Source organism: Oncorhynchus kisutch, linkage group LG12 (assembly GCF_002021735.2).
Source record: "Oncorhynchus kisutch isolate 150728-3 linkage group LG12, Okis_V2, whole genome shotgun sequence".
NCBI lineage: Eukaryota > Metazoa > Chordata > Actinopteri > Salmoniformes > Salmonidae > Oncorhynchus > Oncorhynchus kisutch.
Window position 1 is genome coordinate 35,918,591 of NC_034185.2, and position 24,816 is coordinate 35,943,406.

Sequence of the window (24,816 nt, forward strand, 5' to 3'; positions counted from 1 at the left end):
AACTGCCTTGTTCAGGGGCAGGATGACAGATGTTTACCTTGTCAGCTTGGGGTTTAAATCTAGCAACCTTTTTAGCAACTCTGAACTCACTGTGAAGTCCATGGAGAACAAGAGCACCTCCTCCCAGCTGCCCACTGCACTGAGGCTAGGTAACACGGTCACCACTGATAAATCCATGATTATCGAAAACTTCAATAAGCATTTCTCAACGGCTGGCCATGCCTTCCGCCTGGCTACTTCAACCTCGGCCAACAGCTCCGCCCCCCCCGCAGCTCCTCGCCCAAGCCTCTCCAGGTTCTCCTTTACCCAAATCCAGATAGCAGATGTTCTGAAAGAGCTGCAAAACCTGGACCCGTACAAATCAGCTGGGCTTGACAATCTGGACCCTCTATTTCTGAAACTATCTGCCACCATTGTCGCAACCCCTATTACCAGCCTGTTCAACCTCTCTTTCATCTCGTCTGAGATCCCCAAGGATTGGAAAGCTGCCGCAGTCATCCCCCTCTTCAAAGGGGGAGACACCCTGGACCCAAACTGTTACAGACCTATATCCATCCTGCCCTGCCTATCTAAGGTCTTCGAAAGCCAAGTCAACAAACAGGTCACTGACCATCTCGAATCCCACCGTACCTTCTCCGCTGTGCAATCTGGTTTCCGAGCCGGTCATGGGTGCACCTCAGCCACACTCAAGGTACTAAACGACATCATAACCGCCATCGATAAAAGACAGTACTGTGCAGCCGTCTTCATCGACCTCGCCAAGGCTTTCGACTCTGTCAATCACCATATTCTTATCGGCAGACTCAGTAGCCTCGGTTTTTCGGATGACTGCCTTGCCTGGTTCACCAATTACTTTGCAGACAGAGTTCAGTGTGTCAAATCGGAGGGCATGCTGTCCGGTCCTCTGGCAGTCTCTATGGGGGTGCCACAGGGTTCAATTCTCGGGCCGACTCTTTTCTCTGTGTATATCAATGATGTTGCTCTTGCTGCGGGCGATTCCCTGATCCACCTCTACGCAGACGACACCATTCTATATACTTTCGGCCCGTCTTTGGACACTGTGCTATCTAACCTCCAAACAAGCTTCAATGCCATACAACACTCCTTCCGTGGCCTGCAACTGCTCTTAAACGCTAGTAAGACCAAATGCATGCTTTTCAACCGGTCGCTGCCTGCACCTGCATGCCCGACTAGCATCACCACCCTGGATGGTTCCGACCTAGAATATGTGGACGTCTATAAGTACCTAGGTGTCTGGCTAGACTGCAAACTCTCCTTCCAGACTCATATCAAACATCTCCAATCGAAAATCAAATCAAGAGTCGGCTTTCTATTCCGCAACAAAGCCTCCTTCACTCAAGCCGCCAAGCTTACCCTAGTAAAACTGACTATCCTACCGATCCTCGACTTCGGCGATGTCATCTACAAAATGGCTTCCAACACTCTACTCAGCAAACTGGATGCAGTCTATCACAGTGCCATCCGTTTTGTCACTAAAGCACCTTATACTACCCACCACTGCGACTTGTATGCTCTAGTCGGCTGGCCCTCGCTACATATTCGTCGCCAGACCCACTGGCTCCAGGTCATCTACAAGTCTATGCTAGGTAAAGCTCCGCCTTATCTCAGCTCACTGGTCACGATGGCAACACCCATCCGTAGCACGCGCTCCAGCAGGTGTATCTCACTGATCATCCCTAAAGCCAACACCTCATTTGGCCGCCTTTCGTTCCAGTACTCTGCTGCCTGTGACTGGAACGAATTGCAAAAATCGCTGAAGTTGGAGACTTTTATCTCCCTCACCAACTTCAAACATCAGCTATCTGAGCAGCTAACCGATCGCTGCAGCTGTACATAGTCTATTGGTAAATAGCCCACCCTTTTCACCTACCTCATCCCCGTACTGTTTCTATTTATTTACTTTTCTGCTCTTCTGCACACCAATATCTCTACCTGTACATGACCATCTGATCTTTTATCACTCCAGTGTTAATCTGCAAAATTGTAATTATTTGCCTACCTCCTCATGCCTTTTGCACACATTGTATATAGACCCCCCCTTCGTTTTCTACTGTGTTATTGACTTGTTAATTGTTTACTCCATGTGTAACTCTTTGTTGTATGCTCACACTGCTATGCTTTATCTTGGCCAGGTCGCAGTTGCAAATGAGAACTTGTTCTCAACTAGCCTACCTGGTTAAATAAAGGTGAAATAAAAATAAAATAAATCATGAAGGGCTGCAGTGGCTCCCAGGTGTGCGTACCTACACATGGAGTCAAAGCTGGTCCTAGCCTTTTGAGGGCCCTAAGTGAAATGTTGTTTTCTCTCCTCTTGACAGTGGAGAGAAACACGTCTTGCCATTAGGCAGAGAGAAGATTGAGTATTTTATTATAATTGCATACAATTCTAATGATCTAGCCATGAACTGGAGAGAAATGTTTTGTAATTTTACAACTAATTTCCTACAATTCTTAACATTTTGCTGAAGGGTGGAGATAAATGTTTGCAATATTTAATACTAAATCTGAGAGTGACAAAAATATATATGATTACTACAAGTTTAGATAGCTGGCTAGACTAATTTACCAATATTAAAAATGTTAGCTGACATTGCTAATTGAGTGACTGTCAGTGACTGACATAACACGATTTTGAAATTGCACCTTGTGTGTATTCTACTAATCTAACTCTCAAATATATATATCTGCAGGCCTGCAAAGGTTGCCTATCCCTGCTCTAGCTGGTCAAACTGGTCTTACCAAGCCCATCATTATCATATTTTGCAGTTGATTCTTAGAATTGTTTATTTCAATATGTGTTTTGTTTGTTGTATTTTTGCATGTACATTGATTGATTAATGAATCTTATGCCACACAAAGATTATTTAAAAAAAAATCATTGTTCTAAACTAATCCAATCTGTTCGTTGTACTTATTGCACCTGTTACTGAAATGGTTGTTCCAGTTTAGATTGTTTAGTTAGTCTTATTTATTCATCTTTCTAACCCTGGCAGTCATTCTGAATCCAGATTGTGGGTGAATAAAAGTTCCAGTTGTTGGAGAGCCCCACTCTGGCTGAATTCTAATTGGAATTAAATATCACTTTCCAAGCCAGCATATGTTGCTCAGCCTGCAAAAACGTACCAAATGCTGGTCACCAGCAAAGACACAGCGAAGACTGGTCACCAGCAAAAACACAGCAAAGGCTGGGAACAACGAAAACACAGTGAGAGCACCAGCAAAAACACTGTGATTGCTGGTCACCACAAAAAAGGCACCGGCAGAAACACAGCGAAGGCACCGGCAGAAACACAGCGAAGGCACCGGCAGAAACACAGCTAAGGCTAGTCAGCAGCAAAACCAGCATTAGCTAAAAGCATACATGCATACCGTTGATCAGCATGACCAGCCTATGCTCATCTATGATGTTATTTTCATCAGGAAAGTAGCATTGTTTTAAGTGGCCATGAAGACCAAACCTCATAAGGAGAGTGGCTATTATCTCTTTTGTCAATGTCTTTTATATATCTCTTGAATTAATCTTTTTCCTGTGTGCAGTGGCATGGGAGTTGCATCCATCGCTTTCATCTCTCTTTTCCCTATGGGGGCTGTGGTGGCATGGGAGGTGTTCCATCACTCTTTTCCCTATGGAGGCTATGGTGGCATGGGAGGTGTTCCATCTCTCTTTTCCCTATGGGGGCTGTGGTGGCATGGGAGGTGTTCCATCTCTCTTTTCCCTATGGGGGCTGTTGTGGCATGGGAGGTGTTCCATCTCTCTTTTCCCTATGGGGGCTGTGGTGGCATGGGAGGTGTTCCATCTCTCTTTTCCCTATGGGGGCTGTGGTGGCATGGAAGGTGCATCCATCTCTCTTTTCCCTATGGGGGCTGTGGTGGCATGGGAGGTGTTCCATCTCTCTTTTCCCTATGGGGGCTGTGGTGGCATGGAAGGTGCATCCATCTCTCTTTTCCCTATGGGGGCTGTGGTGGCATGGAAGGTGCATCCATCTCTCTTTTCCCTATGGGGGCTGTGTTGGCATGGGAGGTGTTCCAGCTCTCTTTTCCCTATGGGGGCAGTGGTGGCATGGGAGGTGTTCCATCTCTCTTTTCCCTATGGGGGCTGTGGTGGCATGGGAGGTGTTCCATCTCTCTTTTCCCTATGGGGGCTGTGGTGGCATGGGAGGTGTTCCATCTCTCTTTTCCCTATGGGGGCTGTGGTGGCATGGGAGGTGCATCCATCTCTCTTTTCCCTATGGGGGCTGTGGTGGCATGGGAGGTGTTCCATCTCTCTTTTCCCTATGGGGGCTGTGGTGGCATGGGAGGTGTTCCATCTCTCTTTTCCCTATGGGGGCTGTGGTGGCATGGGAGGTGCATCCATCTCTCTTTTCCCTATGGGGGCTGTGGTGGCATGGGAGGTGTTCCATCTCTCTTTTCCCTATGGGGGCTGTGGTGGCATGGGAGGTGTTCCATCTCTCTTTTCCCTATGGGGGCTGTGGTGGCATGGGAGGTGTTCCATCTCTCTTTTCCCTATGGGGGCTGTGGTGGCATGGGAGGTGTTCCATCTCTCTTTTCCCTATGGGGGCTGTGGTGGCATGGGAGGTGTTCCAGCTCTCTTTTCCCTATGGGGGCAGTGGTGGCATGGGAGGTGTTCCATCTCTCTTTTCCCAATGGGGGCTGTGGTGGCATGGGAGGTGTTCCATCTCTCTTTTCCCTATGGGGGCTGTGGTGGCATGGGAGGTGCATCCATCTCTCTTTTCCCTATGGGGGCTGTGGTGGCATGGGAGGTGTTCCATCTCTCTTTTCCCTATGGGGGCTGTGGTGGCATGGAAGGTGTTCCATCTCTCTTTTCCCTATGGGGGCAGTGGTGGCATGGGAGATGTTCCATCCGTCCTCTCCTTTATTCATCCCGTCTTCCATTCCATTCATTTTTCACCTCTTCGATAAATAAAAGCGGGAGATTCATCCATAATACATCCCAAGTGTTTTTAAGCTTCTTCCGCCTTCGCTCTGCCTGCAAAACACGTCAACATGACGCAAATATTTTGTCAGTCAGGATGAGAAGGCCGAGGTGGACTAAAAAACGAAATGGACTGTAAGACGATCTCTGCTCTGCTATTAGGAAAATGGAATCCACTTAGCTTTACTAAAGGCTTTTAATAGACGACTGTCTGTGTGACACAAATACATAAAACCCCTTTCTCTCCTGTAAGGGCAGTGTCTCCTTGGAGCTATACCTTTCTACTACACATGACGCCACCGACCATAAATCAGATTGAATTAGTCGGGCGGTGTAGACGGCGGCAGGTCGGCTGCCAGGGGATATCAATCTCTCTCCCTCCCTCCATAGAATGGCCCTCTGGAATGAATGATGGCAGGCTGGTTCGCCTTTAATTGGACAAAACCAATTCTCTTACCCTAATTCAATTAGCATTTGGATTAGAGTGAGTAAACCTAGGACACGGATCACTAGAGTTATGGTACTGTAATACGGGACAAAAGTCCCTCCCTCCTCTATACTGGATCACTTAGGTGGCTTCTACACATTGCTCTATAAAAAGGGTTCTGAAAGGGTTCCTTGTGGGGGTCAGGGAAGAACCCTTTTTGGTACTAAGTGGCATCTTTTTTTCAAAGTGCTTATTGGAGGAAGATAAAAGTGTCTGCTAGTAAGTGGCAGTGGCATACAATGTAAAGTGCCGTATGTAAATCCAATCCGGTATTATCAATAAATTCATTATTAAATTGGAGGAAATATGTTCTGTATTATAAACTGGGAGGTTCAAGCCCTGAATGCTGATTGGCTAAAAGCCCTGGTACATCAGACTGTATAGCACGGGTGTGACAATTACGTTGATAAACAGTTTATAATAGCAATAAGGCACCTAGGGGGATTGCGGTATATATGACCAATAGACCACGGCTAAGGGCTGTTCTTACGTACGACACAACGCGGAATGCCTGGATTACAGCCCTTAGCCGTGGTATATTGGCCATATAACACACCACCTTGAGCCTTATTGCTTAAATAACTTCCATTTCAGAAGATGGTATTTTGACAGTGTTTTGGGTGTGGACAATTAAAACTGTTTTGTTAGAACCTTAATTTGGGGGGAAATCTGCCCTTTCTATCCCCTCTGTCCTCCAAGTTAACCCTACAATGGGGACTGTAAATACTGAGTTTCAATAAACCAACTCTGAAGCCCCCCCCCCCCCCTACCCGCGAGCTGTTTACCAAGATGCTCTGTCTCTTTCTCTCTCTCCCTCGCACGCACGCACACACACACACAAACACACACAGGTTGGCACGCACTTTCGCACACAGACACGCACACGCAGACACACACAAACAGAGCACCCAAACTGACTGTGTTGTGTGTGTCTTATTACTGTGGTTAACAGGGAAGTCGCACACCATGATGGGTAGTGATAGCAGCAGCCAGAGTTTAGGGGTCATCCCGTGTGCCATCTCCTGGTTCTACAGTCACACAGAAAGGAGGAGGAGGGAGAGGACTGGGGCCAGCCTGGCTGTGTCTGTGTCCGCTATGGAGGTCTGTGGGGAGGACGAGACCCTCAGGGACTTACTGTCAGGCAACCTCCAGGACAGCCCATCGGCAGACCTTTATCTCTTTGAGGACCCCATCTATGGAATACAGGTAAATGATGATACAGGGGCTTATTGTTGTGGACGGTTCAGATCACATAGAAATGTGTAACGTTTATAGAACTGACTTGATTCTTTGCTATGCAGAATATGGAAGAGTCAGCTCTCTATTGAATTTCTCTATGTGCACCATTGCTGTGAAATCTCTGCGTAAGAACAGTTTCTTAATGAAGTCCCAAGTCTTAAGAACACAGAAAAACACATGCTACTGTAGTTACATTGTTACTACTACACATGTTACTAAGGTGTCATGTGTATCTAAGTGTATCTTACAGTGCCTTTAGAAAGTATTCATAACCCCTTGATTTATTCCACATTTTGTTGTGTTACAGCCTGAATTAAACATGTATTAAACTGATCTTTTTCTCACCCATCTACACACAGTACCCCATAATGACTTAAAATGATATACGGAAATATCTCATTTATATAAGTATTCACACCCCTGTGTCAATACATGTCAGAATAACTTTTGGCAGCGATTACAGATGTGAGTCTTTCTGGGTAAGTCTTTAAGAGCTTTGTACATCTGGATTGTACAATATTTGCACATTGTTCTTTTAAAATTTCTCCAAGCTTTGACAAGAAAGTTGTTGATCATTTCTCAACAGCCATTTTCAAGTCTTGCCATAGATTTTCAAGCCAATTAAAGTCAAAACTATAACTAGGCCACTCAGGAACATTCAATGTCGTCTTGGTAAGCAACTCCAATGTGTATTTGGCCTTGTGTTTTAGGTTATTTTCCTGCAAAAAGGTGAATGTTTCCCAGTGTCTGTTGGAAAGTAGACTGAACCAAGTTTTTCTGTGCTTAGCTCTATTCCGTTTATTTTTATCCCCCAAAATTCCCTAGTCCTTGCTGTTGACAAGCATACCCATAACATGATGCAGCCACCACCATGCTTGAAATTATGAAGAGTGTTGGATTTGCCCCAAATATAACGCTTTATATTCAGGAAATTATGTTTTAAAAAATGTTTTTTTGTTTGTTGTAGTTTTACTTTAGTGCCTTATTGCAAACAGGATGCATGTTTTGGAATAGTTTTATTCTGTACAGGCTTCCTTCTTTTCACACTGTCATTTAGGTTAGTATTGTGGAGTAACTACAATGTTGTTGAGCCATACTTAGTTTTCTCCTATCACAGCCATTAAACTCTAACTGTTTTAAAGTCACCATTCGCCTCATACGAATGATGGCTATTTTAGCATGTAAATCTTGTGGGGCAAACTAATGTTTTGGGAATGTGTGCCAGCAAAGCCACAACACAACACTAAACAATACTTTAATTGCGCTTTAACAGTAAGAAACGGTGCCCACAAACTGTTAGGAACTACATAAAGCTGTCCCAACAACAGAGTCCCAACAGCAGTCCCAAAACCTTACCACTACTACACCTGGTTATCAGCGGAGCCTTGTCTGGCAGCGAAGCAGCCCTTTAAAAATTCAGAATTCAGAACATGGGCTGTTCTTAGTGTTTTCCCTGTACACCAAGTCAAAACAATAGGATAAATGAAGGGGGCAGATAAGCAGACAATGAAAGCTCTTACAATATTCATTGATTACATTTCTCTAAAACAGGTTATAGGCTACATGTGCACCACCAAGTCAGAATAGCTGGCAAAATTAAGAGGGGAAAATAGACTCAATTATTAGGATGAGGCACATGGGCTACTAACAGTTTACTACACAACATACACTTAGCTACAGTATACATATCTCTATGGCATATTACATAATTTATGCAGCAGCATACAATACATTTTTGGACACCTTGTTGTGCTGTGCTGACTTGAACAGGAAGGTGGCACGGCGGTCCTTCGTGATAAAACGTTGTCATCAAAGTCTGGTATTCTCTGGATTTATGGTGCTTTAAAGACAACTGGGAACTCTGGAAAAAAACAAGGTTGAAATATGATGACATCAGTGATCTTCAGGTCGGAGTTCTAGAAAGAGGCCCGAGTTCCTGATTTACAATTCTGAGTTGGATGACCGTTTAAAATGTATTTTCCCAGTCAGAGCTCATTTTTTCCCAAGTTCCCAGTTGTCTTGAACTCACTGAAGTCAGATTTCCCAGTTCTGAGTTAACAGTTGTTTTGAGCACGGTAAAAATCCTGCTGGATTGACAGCATGGCCAATGTTGAATGTTTATCATTAAAGCTTGGCAAAGAGACCATTAAACATAGACTTGGACCACACATGCCACTCTACTGAATAGCAGGCTAGTGATTGCTTTGCAATACTTGCAGTTAGCCACTAATTCTTTCCAAACCACTCATTGTTGAATTTGCGATTTCCAACTTGTTGTTGTCCAATGAGTACCGATACATTTTATCTATAATTTCTCTTCACTATTTATCTTCATATGACAAGGATTAAAAAGGATTTGCCAGTAGATTGTCGACTTGATTCATGATGATGACTGTTAGCTAAGATTTTGAAAGTATGATGTTGACATCAGTCCAATCAAAGCTACTGTAGATATAATGGGATAGTAATTTTATCTGTGGCCAATGTCCTTGAGCCTTCTTGGATGGGCACTTCTAATGTAACTCTATGGGATTGAATTTTCTAGCTTTACCCTTAGATTTGGTGGTGACGTAGCGCCCTTATGAGTGACAGAACACCGAGCCAATGTATAAATGATTTATTTATTTTAGCTCAGAATTGGGAGCTCTGTCCTGAATGACAGGTCGCCACTGGCCTCATGGTGATATCCCTGAGCGGTATCCTTCCTCTCCAGCAACTTAGTTATGAAGGACGCCTGTATCTTTGTAGTGACTGGGTGTATTGATACACCATCCAAAGTATAATTAATAACGTCACCATGCTCAAGGGGATATTCAACATCTGCTTTTTAAACATTTACCCATCTACCAATAGGTGCCCTTCTTTTTTTACCAGGTATGTTGACTGAAAACTCATTCACAGCCTGGGGAGTAGTTACAGGGGAGAGGAATGAGCCAATTGTAAGCTAGGGATGATTAGGTGACAGTATGAGGTCCAGATTAGGAATTTAGGTAGGACATTAAGGTTAACACCCCTACTCTTACGATAAGTCTCGTGGGATTGTTAGTGACCACAGAGAGTCAGGACACCTATTTAACATCCCATCCAAAAGATGTAATCCTACACAAGGCAATGTCCCCAATCACTGCCCTGGGATATTTATTCATTAGAGCAGAGGAAAGAGTGGCTCCAACTGGCCCTCCAACACCACTTCCAGCAGCATCTGGTCTCCCATCCAGGGACTGACCAGGACCAACCCTGCTTAGCTTCAGAGGTAAGCCAGCAGTGGGAAGGAGGGTGGTGTGCTGCTGGCTCTTCCTGAGGCATTGGAAAACCTCCCTGGTCTTTGTGGTTGAATCTGTGTTTGAAATCCCCTGCTCAACTGAGGGGCCTTACAGATAATTGTATTTGATGGGTACAGAGATGAGGCACTCATTCAAAAACCTTGTGAAACACTGTGATTGCACACAGAGTGAGTCCATGCAACTTATTATGTGACTTGTTAAGCAAATGTTTACTCCGGAACTTATTTAGGCTTGCCATAACAAAGGGGTTAAATACTTATTGACTCAAGCCATTTCAGCCTTTAATTTTTAATACATTTGTAAAAATGTCGAAAAACATTTTGACATTAAGGGGGTATTGTGTGTAGGCAGTGACACAAAATAGCAATTTAATCCATTTTAAATTCAGACTGTAACACAACAAAATGTGGCAAAGTCAGGGGGTGTTAATACTTTCTGAAGGCACTGTATATAATTACTTATATATAATTACTGTTTTGTTTGGTACTAACACAGTCAGGAATTAGACAACACTAATTCATTCCTTATTCAGATGCATTATCAGAAGAGCCAGGGAGTGGGATTTAACTTAATTACAGTACATAATCCCAGTTACAAAATTACATTGGCATTGTCACATTGAACAACATGTCATATTATATTCATGCCTTGCTCTGCCGGTGTCTGTCCCGGAGTCCCGCTTTCCCCCTCTGTGCCATTGTACCTCTATCCGACCTTTCTCCCTCTCTACATACATTATCTATGTTCTGTCGTGAAAATAAAATACGAATATAAAATAAAGTTAAATATGCTGTCTTCCTCTAATGCAGCTTCGGCACCACAGTGTGGTATCTGCCCCCAACGCCGAGAGAGCTGCCTTCCTGCTGGATGCAGCCATCGCATCGCGCCACCGTGCCGGCGGCCCGACGAGTGGCGCTCGCAGTGACATCACCACACCATCGTCCTCCTCCAGCTCCCATATGTTTTTTACTCTGCACGTCCAACAGCAGCTCGCAGAGGGCAGCGGCAAAGGTGGCTATTTCTGTACATTGTAGAAAAGATAACTCTGGCACGCTATATAGATCAGATAGAGATATCTATGGGCCCTATATCTATGGTGTGTAGGAAATAAGGTTATTACCTATGCACATTGCTTACTGTGTCCACGTTTCAGTCAGAGTACTTTGTCAAGACACTGACAGTAAAAATGTCTGTACGCTCTTTATTTTTGTTCGTATTTTTTCCTTCTTCTTATTGGTCAGTGACCTGTACGTAGCTTGCACTGTATGTGTCACCGTACGGACTCGTGAGTAAGCTATCAAGCTAATATCTGGAGACTTCATTTGCATACGGCTGACTGAATAAACTGTACCTCATTTGTTTTCTAAGAATACTTGGAATACCTTGGATTTATTTTTTATCATTTTCTTTGCTCTATTCTCAACTATTCTCTCTGGTGATCTCAGTTTTTCCGCCCTTCATTTCCTCTAGTGAATTCTCTCCTCTCCTCTCCCTCTCCCTCTCCCTCTCCCTCTATCAGTACCAGGGGGTCATAGCAGGTTGATCATGATAGACCTGGCTAACAGTATAAAGGGGACCAGTAGAACAAGTGACAGCAGAACAGGATGTCCTGAGTCTGAACTGGGCAGTGTTATACTGGCCTTACTCAACAATGGAACAAACAAAAACATCCCGTACAGGTTAGATACTGGAGACTTTCAATTTAAAAGAATTGATTCAAGCAGTATATCATGAAATTGAGTCTTTAATACTGATATGTCATATAATTGTATGGTACGTGTTAGGTATAATGCATGACGGTGATGATGATGAGGATGGTTGTATTTTGTGCTCACCACAGAGATAGTAAAGTGACCATGCTGCTACAGGAGTCTCTGGGTAATATTAACTGTCATACGACCGTGCTGGCCCATGTGACTGACTCACCAGAACACTTCCCAGAGACATTCTCCACTGTCCAAATTGCCTCGCGCATTCGCAGGACACAGAAGAAGGCAAACGTATGTCTACTGAATTATAGATTACTTACCATTACATTCTTGGTGCCAAGAATGTTGTTAAAAGTGTTATTCAATGAACCTTGGGTGGCCTAACAGTAAACAATTGAAGCAGTTTAGTAGCATTTATTTTTTGTGGCGAGGCAAAAAAAATTATCACTATCTTTGACCTCTCTCTCTCTCTCTCTCTCGCTCTCTCTCACAGCATTCAACATCCTGCTCTCCCAGTGGTAGAAGTCTGAGTAGAGAGAGGAGTGGAGGGAGTAGTCCCTTCTCTCTCAGAGCGTTTCACTCTACCAATGCTGTGGACTCTGACCTCAGTGACCTGCCCCAGCTCAGGCTCGGTGGCGACCTGCTGGATGACCACTCCAGCAGCAACCAGTGCTGTGACACGGTCATCCACGTCAACCCCGATGGCTCGGTCCAGCAGCCCAGTGCGGAGCTGACCCAGCAGGGCCAGGGCCAGCCGGAGTTTACCCCCATTATCCACTCTCTACACCAGAATAAGGCTGAAGCGGAATCGGAGGATGCTGAGCTTTCTGCTCTAAAGAAAGAGCTATTGCAGCACCTTCTAAACATCATGCCCAGACTGCAGGGAGAGAAGAAGAAGAATGAGAGCATCATCCAAGAACAACTTCCTCAGAATACAGCAGAAGTGGGCCAATGTGAGAGGAACTTAAGTCTTAAGTGTGACACTTTCGCAGAGCTGCAGGAGCGACTCGGGTGCATCGACGGCAGCGAAACAGTTACCAAGTCATCGTTAAAAGAACCTTCTGCCATGACCGAGTCCCCTCCAGTCCCCCAAGATGGCTCAGGCAGAACTGAGACTATGGAGAATACCTCCTTCTTGAAACTACTGAATATGAAGGTGAAGTGGTGTGAGCTTTCCATTGTGGGCGAGAAAGAGAGCCTGGTGACAGATGGCAGTCTTCCGGTCGACAGTTTTCAGAGAGAGGACTCTGGTCTGTATGACTGTGAGGAGGGAAGTGCAGCCAGCTCCAAAGAGGACCAACCAAACCCCTGTGGCTCTATCAGTATACATCCAGCCTGCCAGAACCAAGGCAACCCCCCTGAGTACAGCTTTCTTCCGCAGCACAGTGACATCTACACTCAGATCAGCCCGGTGCCAAGCTCTCATCCTCCTCTGTCTCTTTTTCCCCTGCCTCTGGAGCCAGCTGGATACCCAGGGAGGTCTGGCTTGCTGCAACACCAGACCAGGACCTCTCCGGCGGGCAAGAGCACTCCGATATCCCCCTCTGTCTCTCCATCCCTCCTCTCCCCCTCGTCCTCCACCACCTCCTGCTTGGCTACCAGTGTTCCCCTAGGAGAGATGATCCTTCCCCAGCTTTCCAAGCTTCCTACTACAGAGTCGGACCTGAAGGAGATGAAGGCCACCATCACGGTCATGGTCCAGCAGCCGTTGGACCAGACGGGTCAGGATGAGCTGGTGTTCACCATGGTGGAGGAGGTTACCATCAGCGGGGCGCTGGAGAGAGGAGGCCGGGCAGGGAACATCATCAGGATCAGGGATGCCCACTCCTCCTCTGGCCAGGCTTCTTCAGGGTCAGTACTGGGTTCCCTTCCCATCAGGATTATCAGTAACATTAGTGAAGATTCTACAGGTTCCACTATCAAGGCCATGGACCCTGCTACTACCACTAAGATCATGGCTGTGGAAGTCAACACCAAACCCAAAGATATGTCTTCTCTCTCCAGGGTGGAGAACCGGGTCTTGCCCTCCTTTATAAACCCCTCGCTCGCTGACCTCAGTAGGAGTAGTGATGCGGAGGGGTCTCGTCATCGCCGAGGGGTTTCTAACACCCGTTTCATGCGAGCGGATGCTTATGCTGAACCGGAGAAGAAATATAATCTAAAAGGTTCAGGAAGTAAAACGGCGATGGAGACAGAAGGTGTGTTCTATATTACTGAGAGGAATCACGAGAAGAATACCAACGAGAGCATTTTGATGCCTTTCCCAGGTGAAACTAATAGTATTGCATCATGTGACATACATGCCTGGGAGGAGACCGGTTGCTATGAGATGATGTCATTAGAGAATAGGGCCAGAGGGAGGAGTGGTAACCAAGCAGAAAGGAGCTATCCCAGAGGAGGGGAGTTCACCACCTGTTCCCTAACCTGTTATGACCGGGTCTTACCTGTTCCATCTTCCCTAATTACTCCAAAGACACCAGGGGACAGTAGTGAAAGGAGCAGGAATACACCAGAGAACTGTATCCCTGGTTACCTTGCAGCTACCCACCACAAAACAGCCAGTCTACCAAGAGGCTGGCATAATATCAACAAGCAGGAGAGCTATGTAATGAGCGAGGAGTATAAAGATAAAGCCCCAGACGTTACATCATCCACCCCTGGTAGTCCCTGGGTGACCCTGGAGAGGAGGCCATCCTCAGCCAGGCAGGGGATCTTCTCCTGTGCCAGGGAGAGCCTCCCTCTCCCCTTCTCACCAGCTCGGAAATACAGCCTGGAGCAGCAGCAGAGACAGAGAACTAGTAACAGTCCTCTCAGCACAGCCAGTAGTTCACCGTTGGAGCCCAAGCCATCCACTCGGAGTGTTAGACATGATAGCGGCAAGCTGGAATCTCCCATAGAGGAAAGCAGTAGGCTCTTCAGTGCTAAACTAGAGCAGTTGGCAAGCAGGACCAACTCTTTAGGTAGAATACCACTGGAGTTCCACACTCTGGACCGAGGCAGTAGCCTATCCTCTGTGAGCTCCATGGGGAGCTCCAAGGGCTCCAAAGGGAGTTGGGAAGGGGAGTCCAGCCAATCCACCCTACCCCGGGCCAGCAGGAGCCCCAGGAGGGCCCCTAGGTCCATTCCCTTGACTGACAAAAACACCTCCTACACAGGCCATTCTCCCAAAACCAACAGGTCAACCTTTATAACTGAGCCCAACACCACCACCTCCACAGCCCTCCAGTCTCCTAGAACCAGCCGATCTAAGCTCTCCGCGGTGGGGAAACTGATGATGACCAGCCCTAAGGTCCGCCGGATATCCATCCCCATCCCCAGTACCAAGAACCTCAGCTTCTCTCCCAAAGCGTTCCGTCAGTCCATCAACAGGAGCGCCAGTCTGTCCCCTGATGGGAAGAGACCTGAGCATGGTCCACCCTGGTCCACCCAGTCTCTAAGCCGAAACCAGACCCCCTCGCCCCAGACCCTACCACCACGCCTCATAGCAAAGTCCCCCGTCCGGGTAATCAATGGGCGCATCTCAGAGCTCCTCCAGATCGGCAGAGAGCCCTACCCCTCTGGCGGGGCCTCCGGAGGACTAGTTCTAGACAAGATGGCAGCAGCGGCTGGAGCTGCCTGTAGATCCATGGGAGAGGTTCATCCTGTTCACCCTGTACCCTCACCCTATGCCAGGGTAACAGCGCCTCGCAGGCCCAACCACCTCAGCGGGCACGCCAGTGATGTCACTAGTGTGTTGAGCGGGGAGCTGCCCCCGGCCATGGGTAAGACAGCGTTATTGACCAATAGGAACAGCGTGGTGAGCAGTGGCTATGAGAGCATGGTTAGGGACAGCGAAGCCACAGGGAGCATTACCTCCAACAGAGACTCTATCAGCAATAAGAGCTGTTCTATGATCAGTGTGGCCCGAAGTGAGAGGAACCCCAAAAGGAGGAGCAGCAACGGTAAGATCTGATCTGGGTAATTCCTTAATTGAATGCACAGCCAGCGAGCAAAACTGGACAAAACTGGTTGAAATGACCTGGTAATGACTGCATTTGAACCAGTTTTACCCGCTGGTCATATTGTAAGTCGCTGTAGTTACAAGTGTGTGATTCATGTTTCCTGCTTTGCATTTTGTGTTGTGTTAAAATAGCAGGAATGTGCTCTGTGGATTTGGTGAACAAAGTCTTCTGTGTTAACAAAAAAAAAACACGGATGTGCAATGAAGTGAGGAGCAGCTATGTGTGCGACGTGCATTTTCACAAATTGTAATGCATTGTACAGTAATATTGGCTTTTTATGTAATTCATTGGTATTGCACAGATTACTATTCATTGCATTTCCTGTCCTCTTATTTGCCTCCAAAGACTTTATCTAGGTCACATCATTAATAAATGAGCCCAAGGAGAAAAGTGCTCGAATTGTCAAGTAAAAATATGATATTAGTGGGGCTTGTATTTGTCTTGTCGAGGAAATTCTACACAGGGACACTCAAAGTCAATCTTAAATGAATAATTGTTTATTAACAGGGAGGTCTGGAGAAGCGTTAACTGGAGAAGTTCCAACAAACTTGATGCACCATAGTGAACTTCTGTCAGGAGCTCTGCCAGGGCAGTCCCGTTAGATCTCTTATGTACTGGTTACAGACAAGTTACATAGTTATAGTTCATAGGGTTGGTTCTGGCATGTGTCTGGCACCATCTCCTGTCTTAACTTATAGAACATAGTCTTGGTGTTCTGCCAGATGGTCCTAAGGAGGGGATCATGTCGCCCACCCTTCATATCTTTACCAAGCACAGGCAGGAACCGAGGATTATTTATGACACTAAAACAAGATTAACATTTTCAAGGCTGTCTCTTCACAAGATAAAATGTTCCATCCTCTTAATAATCATTACATTTTAAGGTAAGCATTAGATTGTAGCTTCTATATCATTGTAACAAAATCAAAATAAAGGTTATACTTAAATTAACGGGAGTGAATCTAATTTCTTTCATAATCATCATACTAAAGCTAAAATCTACAATCAAAGTAGTAAGTAAACAAAATCAACGCATAAAAACACGGACACTTTCAAACCCTCCATTCTGGGTTGTACAATCCAACTTGCAAAACCATGGCTTAAGACCTTCGCTTCATACAATTCCACATGCTTCATTACACAATTTCATTTATGGATTCTGGAAATAACATTTCAGCTGGAGCTTTTGTAGTGAGTGGCATGTTAATGACATATCAGTATCTTAATGCATTTCTAGTCTAAAGTGCTCTAAATTCCGCAGTGTGCAGACCTCCACAATCATCCTGATACCCCAAATAAAACATTTTGGGTAAGCCTAAATCCATTACTGGCATGGTTGACCATCCCCCTCCCCCCCCGGCACTCTCGGTTTAGCATTTGGCTGGCCCCTTGATAATGTCCCGATTTTCTCTCACCTGAAGCCGCCCTTGATAATGTCCCGATTTCTCTCACCTGAGCCGCCACTGTCCTTTAGAATAGCACGTGTGTAACGATAGTCTACGTGGTCTGAGAACCACTGATAATAGCACAAGGTGTTATTTAGAGTCGTTGAACATGCACATGAGTGGTGTGGATGTCTGTAGGCATTTATGATGATCTGTATTGAATAGGGAATTTGTGCATGTGAGAGATATGTAAGGAGAAAGTACTATTCCCAAATGTGCTGTTAAATAGAACATCTGGTGTAAATATCTAAACATCTGTATGATTAGAAGACTAGTCTAAAGGAGGAATTGGTGAAGAAAAGTAGAATGGATTACTAGAGATAAAGTAACATATGAAGAGTTTAATGGGTTACTGTAATGCCCGGGGTGTAGTGGAGGAAGGAGTCAGACGCAAGAGACAGAGAGTTCAGAGTAGCGCTACTTCTTTATACACCGACCAGGTGAAAACAGACGCCACTCAAAACAAATGCCCCAAAACACAGGGGAACTAAACAGTCCCAAAACAGCTCACGTACCCGCACAACCGTGACATACATGCGTGTACAAAGAGTACACATAAAACAATCCCGCACACCCAGCAGGCGGGCCGGCTGGCTAATAAAGCCCAACTAATAAACCTTATTAACAACTGGTGTAACTAATAAACAGACAAGGAGGGGGAGGAAAAGATCAGTGGCAGCTAGTAGGCCGGTGACGACGACCGCCGAGCGCCACCCGAACGGGAAGGGGAGCCACCTTCGGTAGGAGTCGTGACAGTTACTAGATATTTGATAAAGTAACAATGGAGAAAAATAATAGAAATATACGACTTGCACACCCACACGTAAGTAAATGTTGTAAAAACTATTCTGAGAAATATTCAGAGTGGTCCCTTTATGGATCATTTGATTAAGATAAGGTTAAAGCATTGTATGACTGTCTAAAGGGTCTGAGAAATAAAGTCTCAGACTTTTGGTAAAGGTACGAGACTTGACATATCCCTAACCAATAAAACTATAAATAGAACCAATGAATGTTGAACATGATTTTCTGTTAACTAAACTTAAGGCTACAAATCAAATAATATTTCTTAATATCCAAATTTCAATCTTGTTATTATCCCAGTTTCAATCAGCTTAATACTTTCCACACTCATAAAACTTTCACATCCGCATTCACTACACTCACATCCGCATTCACTACACTCACATCCGCATTCACTACACTCACATCCACATTCACTACACTCACATCCACATTCACTACACTCACATCCGCATTCACTACACTCACATCCACATTCACTACACTCACATCCACATTCACTACACTCACATCCGCATTCACTACACTCACATCCACATTCACTACACTCACATCCGCATTCACTACACTCACACAACTCACATCCACATTCACTACACTCACACAACTCACATCCACATTCACTACACTCACACAACTCACATCCACATTCACTACACTCACACAACTCACATCCACATTCACTACACTCACACAACTCACATCCACATTCACTACACTCACACAACTCACATCCACATTCACTACACTCACATCCACATTCACTACACTCACATCCACATTCACTGCACTCACATCCACATTCACTACACTCACATCCACATCCACTACACTCACATCCACATTCACTACACTCACATCCACATTCACTACACTCACATCCACATTCACTACACTCACATCCACATTCACTACACTCACATCCACATTCACTACACTCACATCCACATTCACTACACTCACACAACTCACATCCACATTCACTTTGTGCTATTACTTGATTTAGGACTGGGGGTACCGTCCTCCATTTTTATGTTTAGTTTAATTGGTTTTATTATAATTCTTTCCTATTTTTATACAAATTCATTTAAATTGACTTCAGTTGCTGAGTCCCTCAATTGTTTGCAGGTGATGTGTCTCCTCCTGGGCAGCTCACAGTAAGGGTCTGGGGGGGTCTCATCCTCTTTTGGTCAGGAGAGAATTTCCCTAGCACTTCATAAAATTTGCCAGCGGTTTTCCTAGCAGACCCCCACTGGAAAGCAACGCAGGCAGAATCAATCATCCTGTTCGTTGACGCCAAATTGTCAAGGAAATTCTACACAGGGACACTCAAAGTCAATCTTAAACGAATCATTGTTTATTAACAGTTAACTGGAGAGGTTCCAACAAACTTGATGCACCATATTGGTCTATCAGGAGCTCTGCCGGGGCAGTCCTGTTAGACACGTTACATAGACATAGTTCATAGGGTTGGTGCCGGAATGTGTCTGGCACTGTCTCTTATTTTAACTTATAGAACATATTCTCGGCATTCTGCCAGATGATCCTAAGGAGGGGGTCAAGTTGCCCCCCCCCCCATCATATCTTTACCAAGCACAGGCAGGAACCAAGGATCATTTATGACTGAAACAAGATTAACATTTTCAAGGCTGTCTCTTCACAAGATAAAATGTTTCATTATAGTCTCATGCCTTCCCTGGCTCTGAATTACTCCACTTTACTCTACACTACACTACTCTACACTAATCTACTCTACAGTACACTGCTCTGCACCACTCTACACTATCTTATTCCATTTCATCTGACCTGTAGGTTCACACCCGCGGCATCTGTCCAATGACATGTCCCAATCTCTGAGGAGGTCTGCCAGTGGGCCCAGGTCTCGCTGGGTGGACAGGGGCATCTCAGAGGCCTACGAGATCAAGGTCTATGAGATAGATGACGTGGATAGGCTGCAGAGGAGAGCAGGAGCAGGCAAACAGGTGAGGGGACAAGATGTCAGTGGGTGTTTGAGGATAGGCTTGGATACATGTTTAGTTTAGTTCATCAGGAGAATCAGAGCTATTCTTGAGTTTGTGTACAAACACATAAATAGCCAAACACAACTCAAGAACAATGGCAAATTTACAATGCAAGCATACAATGCATTGCATGTATAAAGTCCATGTGCAGTACATACATACACACACTACATTACCAAAAGTATGTGGACAACTGCTCGTCGAACATCTCATTCCAAAATCATGGGCATTAATATGGAGTTGGTCCCCCCATTGCTGCTATAACAGCCTCTACATTTCTGGGAAGGCTTTCCACTAGATGCTGGAACAATACTGTTGGGACTTGCTTCCATTCAACCACAGAGCATTAGTGAGGACAGGCACAGTCTGTGTTCCAATTCATCCCAATGGTGTTCGATGGAGTTGAGGTCAGGGCTCTGTGTAATGCAGTCAAGTTATTCCACAGTGATATTGACAAACCATTTCTGTATGGATCTTGCTTTGTGCACAGGGACATTTTCATGCTGAAACAGGAAAGGGCCTTTCCCAATCAGTTGCCACAAAGTTGTAAGAACAGTATCATCTAGAATGTAATTGTAAGCGTTAATATTTCCCTTCACTAGAACTAAGGGGCCTAGTCCTGAAAAACAGCCCCAGACCATTATTCTTCCTCCACCAAACATTACAGTTGCCACTATGCATTCGGGCAGGTAGCGTTCTCCTGGCATCCACCAAACCCAGATTGGCAGATGATGAAGTGTGATTCGTCACTCCAGAGAAGTCGTTTCCACTGCTCCAGAGTCATATGGCGGTGAGCTTTACACCACTCCAGCTGAAGCTTGGTGTTGTGCATTGTGATCTTAGGCCTGTGTGCGGATGCTTGGCCATGGAAACCCATTTAATGAAGCTTCCAACGAACAGTTATTGTTATGATGTTGCTTCCAGAGGTAGTTTGGAACTCGGTAGTAAGTGTTGCAACCAAGGACAGATGATTTTTACACGTTATACAGTTCAGCACTCGGCTGTCCCGTTTTGTGAGCTTGTGTGGCCTACCACTTTACGGCTGAGCCGTTATTGCTCCTAGATGTTTCCACTTCACAATAACAGGGCAGAAATGGACTTGTTGGAAAGGTGGCATCCTATGATGGTGCCACGTCGAAAGTCACTGAGCTCTTCAGTATGAGCCATTCTACTGCCAATGTTTATGAAGATTGCATGGCTGTGTGCTCGATAATTTTTTTATTTTTGTATATACGTTTGTATTTAAATACAATACATATACACTATGAACTAACCTAAGAAAATGGCTTGCATCCATAATATGAGGCTTGTTGTTCTGAAGAGGCTCTTCTCTGTGTAAATGGATGTGTAGCTGAAGCTCTCATTGTCCTTGGCTGTGTTGTTGTTAACAGGGAATAGCCTGCTTCAGTGCCAAACTCAAGTTCCTGGAGCACCGTCAGCAGAGGATCGAAGAGGTGAGAGCCAAGTACAACAGCCTGAAGAGAGAGCTGGTGCTGGCCAAACAGAATCTCATGCTGGAGCCAGGGAAATGGAACCAAGAGTGTAAGTGTTTACTATAGAGTAATCAGCAATTCATTAACTAGTTAGTTTATTTCTCTAAGCAACTGGACTTACACTACAAGGTGTGAACAATCATCTTTTCATTATTGACCAATGCAATAGCAGCCATTGCATGAAGTCTTCGTATTGCCATAGAACCGGTATAATAAGATATTCCCTTCCCTGATTGCCTCTCCTCTTATCTCATGTCCTTGTCTGGTGTATTTGTAAGGGTGTTGTGTGGCTAATGTTGATCCTGAGAGGCCTCTGTAGTCCATGTTATATTAAGATGATGGCGAGCTGAAATAGGCAGTTTTTGATCATGCTAATTTGGTGGCCAGTCATCACTGATCACTGTGTTGTGTTTTTGTAGTTGACCTGTGGCAGACGTTTGAGGTTGACTCCCTGGAACACCTGGAAGCGTTAGAGGTGGTCACGGCGAGGCTGGAGAGCAAGGTCAACCTCTGCAAGGCCAACGTCATGATGGTCACGTGCTTCGACGTCGCCACCAAGCGGCGGCAAGCGCGGAGACGCCGCCGGACGGAACAGCAGCAAGGATTCATGGGAATTTAGTGTCATTTTGTTCCCATTGTTGTTAATAGATGTACAAAGAGAGAGATTTACAAAGAAAGAGAAAAAGAGATGTACAGAGAGAGAGAGAGAGAGAGAGAGAGAGAGAAGGCCATTAATGGAATATCACCGTCTTTTTATGCTTATCTGAATTCCACTTGAAAACATAGACAGGTATTTGTATTTCAACTCCCTAACAGTAGTGAGAAGTATCACTCAGTGTTGACTTCTCCTGAATAAGAGGGAGTGGAATCAGCATCTCTGAATACCACAGAGCACTCTCACTCCGAATGGTGCATGTTCTTCTGACACACAATACAGGTATTCGCCCCCTTGAATTTTTTTCCACCTTTTGTTACATTACAAAGTGGGATTGCAATGGATTTAACTGATTTACACAAAATAATCCATAATGTCTAAGTGAAAAGGAAAAAGTGCAAATGTTTACAAATGAATACAAATTAAATAACTGAAATATAGTTGCATAAGTATTCCCCCCCTTTGTTTAGGTAAGCCTAAATGAGTTCAGTAGTCAAATTTGGCACAACAAATCACATAAGATACATGGATACACTATGTGCGAAAGAGGAATTGACATGATTTTTTTAAATGACTACCCCTTCCTGTGTACCAACTCAGTGGACTCACGCTATAGAAACAGAAGATAGGGTCCTGCCCTATGAGCTGTTTTGTCTCGCACAAGGTAAGGATACTTACTACCCCTTCCTCTGTCCCCCATACATACAACATCTGTAAGGTCACTCAGTCAAGTATTGAATTTCAAGCACAGATTCAACTACAAAGACCAGCAAGCTTTTCAAAAGCCTCGTAAAGAAGGGTAGTGATTGGTAGATGGGTAACAATAACAAATCAGACATTGAGTATCTCTTTAAGCATGGTATAGTTAATAATTATGCTGTGGATTATATATTAAACCACGCAGACGCATCAAAGATACAGTCATCCTTCTGAACTGAGCTGCAGGACAGGAATGAACCTGCTCAGGGATGTCACCATGAGGCCATTGGTGATTGTAAAGGAATACACTTTTTGGCCTAAATGCAAAGCCTTATGTTTGGGGCAAATTCAACACAACACATCACTAAGTAACTGCCTCCTTATATTCAAGCACAGTGTTGGCTGCATCATGGTATCACCCGGGGATACTTGACATTGGCAAAGACTAGGGAGTTTTTCAGGATAAAACTTTTGCTGTGTAGCCATGACCCCAACACCTTGACAGAGCTTGAATAATTTTGAAAAGAATAATTATTGCACAATTCAGGTGTGCAAAGCTCTTGGAGACTAAGCCAGGCTGACTCACCTTTGTAATCACTGCCAAAGTTGTTTCTAACATGTATTTAGTCAGGGGGTGAATACTTATCTAACGTATATGAGTGTTACATTTTTAACATACACACGCACTCGCGCGCACACACACACACACACTCCATGATGTCCATTTTATGAATCCTATTTACAGTATCAGCATGTCGTATGTCAAGTCTTTATAACCTGCGTCTTCATATTTCTCTGTATTTATTATGGTATTGCTGTGTAGCCCCCTACTGTATCCTTTAACTTCAATGACAAAGGATTCACCCGAGTCTCATGACTTCGTGTGAGAGCTGGAGTCTTGGCTTGTGTTGTTATTAATGCCAACACAGAGTACACTGTTTTAAACAGTCGTTTGAGAAGGGTGACAAAACACTATCACAGAGAACGACAGTAACACTGAATCCCAAACGGAGCTCTAGCTCCTACCCCCCTAGGCTAGCTTGGTCCAACATCGGTTTAATCTCTAACAGTGGAGGCTGCTGAGGAGAGAACGTCTCATAATAATGGCCAGAACGGAGCAAATGGAATGGCATCAAACACCTGGAAACAATGTGTTTTCTGTATTTGATACCATTCCACTGATTCCGCTCCAGTCATTACCACGAGCCTGTTCTCCCTAATGAAGGTGCCTCCAACCTCCTGTGATCTGGAAGGAGTTGGCAAGACCACACAAACAGATCTGGGACCAGGCTCCCCCATGCACTCCGTCTGTCCCGTGGATCTGAAAAGACTGAATAGGTCCAAGCAGTATGGCAAAGAATTCCACCTAGCCTATCAGAAGACGATGCAATTACTACATTGGTTAAACTGAGTGTATATGTTCCTTTCATATCTACAGGGTTTAACAGTCTATTTGAGTCAATTGCAGGATGTTAAGTTTAAGCCACATTATTGTTATATGTTGCAAGCAGCTTAGCCATTAGTGGATGTCGCTACAAATGTTTTCTAGTGGGAAGTTAATGAGGATGCGCAGTCAGCTGGAGTTCACTTCGAAAAGTCAGACTCATTACACACACACTCCCTGGATCGCTCCCCATCCCAGTATTTCCCTCTTTCTGCTCTACTTCACAGCCATTTAGGACTCATTGCAAATCATCCCAAAGATAACAATGCAGATGTGAACAGGACAAATGTTTTTTTCATATTTAGAAAGGGCAGAAGGGAAGAGGGAATTCAAAGGGTAAATACTACTCAGCTCTGGGTCTGCCCGTGTTTGACGTGTCACAATAAAAACTGTCAACGTATCTTTCTATGAACCCACTGTGTCTGTTGGATTTCAGACTTTGAATGTCCAGTTCTAGAAATATTGTCTACATATGCACAAAGGCTATACTGTACATATTTTGAAATAATCAATTGTACATGGGACAGAGGGCCCTAAGGACTACCAGATGTATCAAGCATATGGGAGTAGGCTAGAAGAAC

The 24,816-nt window shown here is 44.8% G+C and overlaps 1 protein-coding gene across 1 annotated transcript in view; it reads left to right on the forward strand.

The window, feature by feature from the left end:
- Positions 1–24,816, forward strand: part of LOC109900389 (kinesin-like protein KIF26B) — a 35,873-nt gene extending 11,057 nt beyond the window's left edge. Inside the window, exons 8-15 of the mRNA XM_031837470.1 lie at positions 6,394–6,647; positions 10,774–10,975; positions 11,484–11,643; positions 11,805–11,964; positions 12,167–15,614; positions 19,736–19,905; positions 21,336–21,486; positions 21,857–24,816. Of these exons, the coding sequence (XP_031693330.1) occupies positions 6,394–6,647; positions 10,774–10,975; positions 11,484–11,643; positions 11,805–11,964; positions 12,167–15,614; positions 19,736–19,905; positions 21,336–21,486; positions 21,857–22,056 (4,745 nt within the window). The 3' untranslated portion in view covers positions 22,057–24,816. The remainder of the gene's footprint in view (positions 1–6,393; positions 6,648–10,773; positions 10,976–11,483; positions 11,644–11,804; positions 11,965–12,166; positions 15,615–19,735; positions 19,906–21,335; positions 21,487–21,856) is intronic.